The sequence below is a fragment of the Syzygium oleosum genome, unplaced genomic scaffold, assembly GCF_021117445.2.
Source record: "Syzygium oleosum isolate NSW1041296 unplaced genomic scaffold, Sole_v2.1 Sole_v2.38, whole genome shotgun sequence".
NCBI classification, from domain to species: domain Eukaryota; kingdom Viridiplantae; phylum Streptophyta; class Magnoliopsida; order Myrtales; family Myrtaceae; genus Syzygium; species Syzygium oleosum.
The window spans coordinates 2,274,084-2,283,114 of record NW_026607522.1 but is presented as its reverse complement, the minus strand read 5'-3'; the positions used below and the strand labels follow the sequence as shown (position 1 = coordinate 2,283,114).

The following is a 9,031-nucleotide window of genomic DNA, read 5'->3' as shown; positions in this document are numbered from 1 at the left end:
TCATCGATGCCGATGCTCCTTTCACCTGGTACCGGTGCCAATTGCCACCCCTTACGGTCAGTGGTAGAACACCTACATGCGCCGTTGCTCAGAGTCACATTTCTCCCTTATGTCCCATCGCCAATGAGATGTATGGAGACTACCCGTATCCCTGCATTGACACACCGGTGAACCCGGTTACCATGTTCTGTGCCGTATCGAATTTAACGCAAAAAGATCTCAGGTTATATTGGACGAATGGAAGATTTCCCATGCCAGGTATGGGCTTCGGTGATTTGTATGTATCATGTGCTCCGCCGTCTCTTCTACAATCTCTCCATAAAGAGGCCATCGGCGTGGGTGCCCTGTCATGGTCTTCTCTCGCTCTATCGTATCAATTCACCTATCCCTCCGGCCTTGGGGTTGCAAGGAAATTTGCTTTTTGCCTCCCTAGCTCGAGCCGTGCTCGTGGCTTGATAATCTTCGGTGATGGTCCATACTATCTTCTTCCTCCGACGAACTTTGATGCTGCCAGGGTATTGTCCTACACTCCTTTTCATGGAGGATATTTTATCAACCTCACTGGTATATCGATCAATGGAAAGGCCCTAAAAGTTCCTCGTAATGCCTTTGATTTTCACGTCAATGGAAGCGCAAGGCTTAGTTCCATAGTTCCTTACACAACCCTTAGGAGCAACATTCACAACGCATTTCTTAAGGAGTTTAAGAAGGCCGCCAGAGGCATTGCTCAAGCAACAAATGTCGATCCGTTTAGTTTGTGCTTCAATACTAGCACCATCAGATCGAGCTGGCATGGCCTACACGTTCCTCAGATCAATTTGATTCTTGGAAAGGGAGAGCAATGGACGATCTACGGATTGAATTCAATAAAGCAAGTCGATCACGATGTGGGGTGGTTGGCATTTGTCGATGGAGGGAAGATGGCAAAGCAAGCGGTCGTGATCGGGACGTATCAAATGGAGAATAATTTCTTGCTTTTTGTTTTGGATCAATCAAGATTAGGGTTCAGCTCTTCCCTGTTGCCTTACGGGACTTCATGTGGCAGCTTCAATTTCACGGTTGGACGCATTGTTTGAGCACTTGCTGCTACTTTGCGACGAATGTTTACTCCTCTGGACAATTAATAAAGTTCGAAATGTACTAGTTTGCATAAAATATAGCATTTCAAAAATAAAGGCCCATGTCCTGGATTATCTTGTGCATGGTAAGACTTCATCTGTGATTCTAATTACCAGAAATAAGAAGTTCATCGTTATTATCAGATGAACAAAGTAGAAACTGAAATGCAATTTTTACCAAAAATAAAAGAATGAATACAATGCAAATTACCAATTTCTTTTATATATTTTTTCAACTTTTATTTGTCTTTCTTACTAATGTCTTAAATCTATCAATTCTTATATGAATTTAGTAATCCTTATTTGAGTGGCATGCCAAGTTTTTTCCAATTAAATTACCTAATAGTCATTGGAATAACTTATTCTCCTTTGAGCTATTTATCAATATTTGTTCATTTTGTTTACCAACTTTTGTTATCATGTACCAACTTTTGTTTGTCATTTCATAAAAAAACCTTAAATCTATCGACTCTTATATGAATTTAATGATGAAACAAGAATAATGCTAAATAAGTTAAGAGTGCTTTATAATACTTGTATACTAAGTGATGCGTCCGATTCTTATTAGGGTTAATACCACGAAAAACCCCAAACTGGTACGTCTATGACAAATTTATCCAAACTAAGTTTTTGACCATCAAAAACCCCAAATTGGTACACCTATGACAAATTTACTATCCGTTAGTTTTTGTAAAATTTTACTATCAATTTGCTGAGTTAAATGACACGTGGCAGTTGACGGGTATACCAGTTTGAGGTTTTACTTTTCGTTTGTCACAGGCGTACTAATTTGAAGTTTTTTGTGATATTAATCCAATGTAATGGAAACTAACGGAAGGTAAATTTATTATAGGTATACTAGTTTGGGGTTTTTGATGGTCAAAAATTTAGTTTGGGGTAAATTTGTCACAAGTGTACCAGTTTGGGATCTTTCTTTGGGATCTTTCGTGGTAAAAAAATTAGTTTCGGTAAATTTGTTAGAGGTGTACCAATTTGGGGTTTTTCGTGCTCTTAACCCTTTTTTTTTATTGAGGGTTTAATCATGCTTATTTAAAGGTCTACTTATAATCTGATATATTATTTAATAAATCATTTTGCTAGAACTATTTTAATATGCCTAACATTACTCGTACAAAAAGCCATAGCTTAGTCACCCTTTTAGCTAACATCAGTTCCAAAAATTTTGAGATGCTTCCTTGGGCTTTACTTGTCACTGATAAAAGTAAATGACAATTTTTTTAATTTAATGTTGCAAAGTTGAAAGCATAGATGTACCGACTGGATTATATTAGGTTCATTACATGCATAGAAAATGAAAGGGTGGAGTGTTAGCGCTAGTGATCATTAGGGGTTGATTTTTTTTTATTAAGTTTAAGAATCGTTTGCTTGTTCGTGTGTCCTCCATTTTTTAGTTGTGTAATTTCCAATATCATTTATCTGAAAGGATTTGATTGTACTTTTTCAAAAAAAAATTCAAGATGTCAACATACCAATTGAAGAGTTAAGACTCAACTGCATTAGTCCATTAAATGGGAGCTCACAGAACATGTCCCATTTATAAACTTGAAAAAGGTCATACATGTGTGATTAACACTCTACTTTACACACAAGCACACTGAAAATTCCTATCGACTTCCCTAGATTTTAGGAATTACCCATTGAAGGTACATATTGCCCGTACTCTATGTACAAATGCACAAGATCCAATGGGAGCATTTGGAGGTGATTGATATGATATAAGGCCTTTGCACATGCTCTCTTGATATATCTTTTCAGGCAATGTAGTGCTTTGCTTCCCTTTATCGTTATTTTGCCTTCGAAGAGCATTACGGAAGTCTCTCATTTCCACAACAAACCCCTTGAGGCATCTCAAAAGTCAACCAAATTCATTACCATATAACCCTTCTCCCACCCTTCAAGTCTCATCTCATTTGAAATAGTATACTTTACTTTAATTAAAAGTTTAAGGATGATTTATCGTGGAGTGAAGAAGGGCAATGCTGCTATGCTCAATGACTACTAATGTCATATCGTCCATATTCTGCTACTATTTTGAGAAGTAGATTTAGATGCAGCGCATACAAAAATATTGGACGTCACCGCATTCTACTTATTCCTTAGCCCTCCATTCATGAAGTTGAATCAAACTGTATACAATTAATTAATTTTTCTTTTCTGTGCAATTACTCTAACCGCCTCGCCATGGATGTTGCAGAAATTTGGGCACCATGTGATGAGATTAATTGTACATTTGCTTGAACATCAAGTGATTTGATTTGCACATGATCATTGGTACAATTGGGCAGCCCAAGTCAGCTCCTCCACCCAAAATAAAGAAAATGCAACTTTGTTTGTACTGATTAGCATTCGAAGAGAATCAGGACGTCCCTTTACGTAATTCGAAAGTGTTCACTTACCTCAAATTATCAAACCTTATCCATGTTATGCTTTGCTTATGCCCAACTCATCATTTGGCACACAGTAATTTATGGCCGCGAATGCAGAAACCTAGTTTACATGGACGGGACAAAAAAAAAAAAGCAATTATAACTCAAGGAGGCTAGATATGGGTATTTTATATGAAATTTTTTAAAGTGTAGTATATGCTTCGCTAAAATTGGATCGTCGACAAAATACCTTTCATCAAAGGTTAGATTTTTGCTTTTTTATGAATCAGTTTCTGTGGCAATTCGGACAGGAAGTAATTTGTAACGTTAGTGACTAAATCTTGGATAAAGTAAAATGCGACTGTAATGAACTGATAAACCCGAACTGAGGAAATTTGTAAGCGTTGATTGATTGCGGATCCCTCACAAGAGGCCAACTGGCTTTAGAGAGCCTTTTTGCAAAGCATAACCGTCTACAAATTTATAAATTATAACTGTACCCGTGATTCTTGGCTCTTGCAGTTGTTATCTTCAACCGGACACATCCTCATCGGATATTTCCACGAAATCCTCTCTTTTCTTCTTCTTCTACTCATTCTTGTGTTGACATTATGCGCACATGTTTCAGCTCCACCTCCTTATCATACTCTTGTAGCACCGATCCTCACAAAAAATTACCAAAAAAGTTATAAACCTATTGCACTTATGCCTATAAGTCATAAACCTTTCAATTGTGTTAATTTAGTACTAAACATTTTCATGTTTTGTCAATAAAGTCCATCCGGTCAATTTTGGCTAGAAGTTGATGACATCGCTAACAATCCTATGTGGCACGATCAGCACTGACTTAAACTTTTTTTTTATAATTTATATATATTTTTAATTTTTCTTTTCTTTTTTGGCCTGAGGGTCAGCAAGGATCGCCTATCCTCACTAGCCACAAGTGAGGGCCAGACACCCTCGCCAACGCTGGGCGAGGTTGTGTGGGCGAGGGCGTGCCGCCCTTACCGGATTAGGGTGTCACGGCCCTCGCCCAGGCCCTCGTCGACCACTGGTGAGGGCCGCGACATCTTCGCTGTGGTTGCGGAGGACATCGGGTGAGGGTTGCGACGCCTTCGACCATAGCCAACTAGGGTTGTCGGCCCTTGCATGTGGCCTTCAAGGGTCGGCTGGAGACACTTGCCGGTCCTCAGGATATAAAGAAAAAGTAAAGAAAGGAAAAGAAAAAAATGATAAGAAAAAATAAAAAAAATCAAAACATTATTTAATAACTATAAAAAAAATGTGAATGTTGGCGCTGGCCATACCAGATAGGACTGCCGATGACCACATTATTAATTTCTGGCCAAAATTGATTGGATGGACTTAATTGGTAATATGTCAAAATGTTTAGGACTAAATTGGCACAGTTGAAAGGTTTATGATTTAATTGGCATAAGTATAATAAGTTTAGGACTTTTTTGGTAATCTTCCTCTTCGACATAAAACACAAACACTTCTCTCTACAGCATCACATTAAGGGTGAGTTTGGTTCAGCTTTGCAAATGGGCCATCAGGAAATGCAAATGCCTTAGGCCTAAACCCTCTTGGGGATCTAAATTGCGTTTGGTAAAAAAATCCTTTATAAAGCTACTATCCTAAGTAATGTTTGACAAACTTTTTTTTTTTGCAAAGGGCTTTTGGGTTTAATTTTTGCTTTGTTTTATTAAAAAAAATCAAACCCCTAGCTGATGTCGGCGAAGGGCTAAGGCTGCCGGCGAGCCAAATCTAGCACTAGCGGCCATCGCCTAAGGTCGTGTGACCCTGGGTGAGGGTCATGCAACCCTAGGCAGCCATCACCGCACTCGTGTGACCCCAAAGACAAGGCCTGAGGTCGTCCGACCCTAGCTAAGGGCTGCCTGGGCGGTCACGTGACCCTGCCAGCCTCTCGTTGGCTCTTCACCAGCCCTATCTAGTCTTGTCAGCCATCCTCACACAAAGAAGATGAATAGTCACAACTAGGGGCAAAACCAGAAAATTAGAGAATTGCTAAGGGTAGTTTAGGAAGAAAAAAAACTAGTTTTAGTATTTGGCCAAATGCTGAAAGCCCAATGTTGGTAGGGCTTGGTGAGGGTAGTTTAGTTTTCCCAAGGCCAACATTTGGTTGAAAGACCATTGGAAAATGCTTGCCAAACACCCCAACATTTGCGCAAAGGGCTCTAGAGGCCGAAAGCCCCTTACGAAAGCTGAATTAAATGCAAGCCAAGCAATAATGAACATTCCATCACAAATCTCAATACTCCTTTCACCTTGTATCGATGCCAATCACCTTAACTGCAAACTGGCTGTTGTAAACCAGCATGTGCCGCTGCGTGCAGGTGCATGTCCTTACTAGGATTTGATTTTTGCACCATGAATACAACTGTGGAAGAGTTCATGGCAATGGAGCAAGGAAATAAAGCTTCTTTAGTTTATAATATGGGTTTTACAAGTATTGGTAAATCATTACATGGAATATAGGGTGTATTTGTTTAGTGAAAAATGAATGATTTGTAAAACATATTCCTAAAAATGATTGCTTGTATTGTTTACAAATATTAACAAACAAAAAATATTTTTATTGTCAATGAAAATATTTAGACATAGATTGTTGTCAATAACGAATATATTTTTTGTTGATTAATTATTTTAAGTTATACAAGCGATCTTTTTTAAAAAAATATTTTCCAAATTGTTTATTTTTCGCGAAATAAACGGAGCCTAGTTTCTTATTTTTCTGCAGTTATCATCCCTAGAGCATTCTGACCAACTTTAGTGACAAAAATCTCTGCCATGCCGCAAATATGATTTGAGAATTTTACCAAGATTTTTGCTTCTCAAGTGTCTACCGCCATGTTTTTGGCCACTGATTTTTCTTATCAGTACTAATACAATAAATACTAGAAGTATCTACCGCCATGTTTTTCATATTATTCGTCTAAAAGGATTTGATTTCACTCTTAAAAAAATTAAGATTTAATTACATTGATAAAAAAAATTTGAACTTAATTGATTCCCTGTAAAAACCGAGAACTCATGGTGCAAATCTCCCAATTATAAACTTGAAAAAAAGGTCATATACGTGTAATTAAGACTACTTTACACACAAGCACTCTGAAAAGTCATATGGGATTCCCTAGATTTGAGGAATACCTCATCGAGGGTCCACATTGCCCGTAATTTAAGTACAATTGCACAAGATCGAATGAGAGCATTTGGACGGGATCGATATAATAAGGCCTCTGCACATGCTCTTTTGACGTATCTTTTCAGGCAATGTACTACCTTGTTTCCTTTATCCTTGGAAAGTTTATCATTTTCACAAGACGCCCCATCACCCCTATCAAAAGTCAATAAAAAATATCAAATTATGCTCGTTACGATACATTTATTTTGAATTTTCTTATGACATAAAAAATTTCAAATCATTTTCTTGTTGTGACATATTTACTCTAATTTTTTCTTGTGATATAAAAAACCTCAAACTTATATTTATGTGATACATTTATCATCCATCAAGATTCCGTTAAATAATTTTTTAGCCAAAATAACGTCTTTTTTATTTAATTTAAGTCACATTGACGCCATATCAACTTTGTTTGCTTTCTGACATTAATGTAGGCAAATTTATAACGGTTTTCATTGACAGAACTTTGACGAAGGGTAAATGTGTCACACATGTATAAGTTTAGGATTTTTGATGTCACAGAAAAAAGTTTAGGATAAACATATCACGGCAGGTGCAGTTTAGGATTTTTGGTGGCTTTTGCCATATTCTTTTCTATATAACCCTCCTCCTCTCAACCTTCAAATCTCGTATCGTTCCAACATCCCAAAAAAGATGAAATTGAACACTCTTCTTCTTTTGTTAATTCTTGCGTTGACATTATCCACTGAAGTTTTCGCTCAACCTCACACTCTCGTAGCACCCATCCTCCCACATAAAGGCACAACCACTTCTCTCTACAGCATCACGCTCAACGGTGGGGAACATTATATCATTGATCTCGACGCTCCTTTCACCTGGTGCCAATGCCAATCCCCTCAACCTCCGGTCGGTTGTAACTCAGGCGCATGCGCCGTTGCTCGGAGCTACATCCCTCCCTCATGTCCCGTCAATAACACGTTTACAGATGGTCAATGTTACTGCAACGATGCGCCCTTGAACCCGATCACCAAGTCTTGTGCTCCATCGCAAGCGACCTACAAAGATATCGTCATATATTGGACAGATGGGAGATCCGTCGCGACAGGTATGGATTTCAATCGCTTGTATGTATCGTGTGCACCGCCGTCTCTTCTACAGTCTCTCCCTGAAGAAGTGATTGGCGTTGGTGCCTTGTCGCGGTCTTCTCTCTCTCTATTGTCTGTATTTACTGATCTTCTTGGCCAATTGGTCACAAGGAAGTTCGCACTTTGCCTCCCGAGCTCGATTGAAGCTCGTGGGGCGATATTCTTTGGCGATGGTCCGTACTATCTACCGTACCACCGTGATCCTTCGACAGACTTTGATGTGGCAAAAGTACTCACCTACACTCCTTTGCAAGGCGATCGGACGTCGCTAGGATATTTTATCAACCTTACTGGCATATCGATCCATGGGAAGGACATGCATGTTCCACAGAACAGCTTCAATTGCAATCAGAGCGTGAAGCTTAGTACTATTGTACCATACACTACACTAAAGAGCAACATTTACAAGACTTTTATTAGGGGTTTTAAGAAGGCTGCCAAAGGCATCAATCAAGTGCCCAAAGTGGAGCCGTTTCGTTTGTGCTTCACTGTAGGAACGAGCACCAACGGGCTAGTCATTCCCCAGATCGATCTTTTGCTAGGAAATGGAGAGAAATGGACCATCTATCCATCAAACTCGATAAAGCAAGTCGATGACAACGTTGCGTGCTTGGCTTTCATCGACGGAGGGAAAACCGCGGAGCAAGCTGTCGTGATCGGGACATTTCAAATGGAGGATAACTTGCTTCAATTTGATTTGGATCAGTCAAGATTGGGTTTCAGCTCTTCCTTGTATCCTTACGGGACTACATGTGGCGGCTTCAATTTCACGGTTTGAGGCATTGCTTAAGCTACTCTTTCTTGATGAATGTTACGATGTTGACTTTGCTAAAAGAAAGTTCCATAAACTTGTTTGTGTAAAATAAAGCATGCCCAAAATAAACTCCCGTGCCCTGGTTTACCTTCTGGTTGGGAGACTCTTGTTTTTGCATCAGAGACTTCGTTCATGATATCATGAATTGAACGGACTCGATAGTTGCCGTCAATTCATGCATTTTAGGTTATCAAATCCAGTGTCTCATTGCAAATATTTTATCACTCCTCATTAATTTCAATCTTCTCAGTACTCATGAATTTTAGATGGCTAAGGGCCTGTTTGGCAACTTGCCAAATAGTGAAAATTTTTATTCTTTTGTTCCCAGAATCAGTTTGGAAACATAAATCCGTTTGTTAAATTTTTTGTGCCCGGGCACAATTTTGTAAAAAATTGTTCCC

General features: G+C 38.8%; 1 protein-coding gene across 1 annotated transcript; it reads left to right on the top strand.

Annotated features, from left to right (window-relative positions):
* The first annotated feature begins 7,778 nt into the window (after positions 1-7,778).
* On the top strand, positions 7,779-8,594 carry LOC115692932 (chitinase CLP-like). The gene has a single exon (XM_030619921.1). It carries the CDS (start codon positions 7,779-7,781, stop codon positions 8,592-8,594), a length of 816 nt encoding a protein of 271 aa, XP_030475781.1.
* Positions 8,595-9,031: the final 437 nt, after the last annotated feature.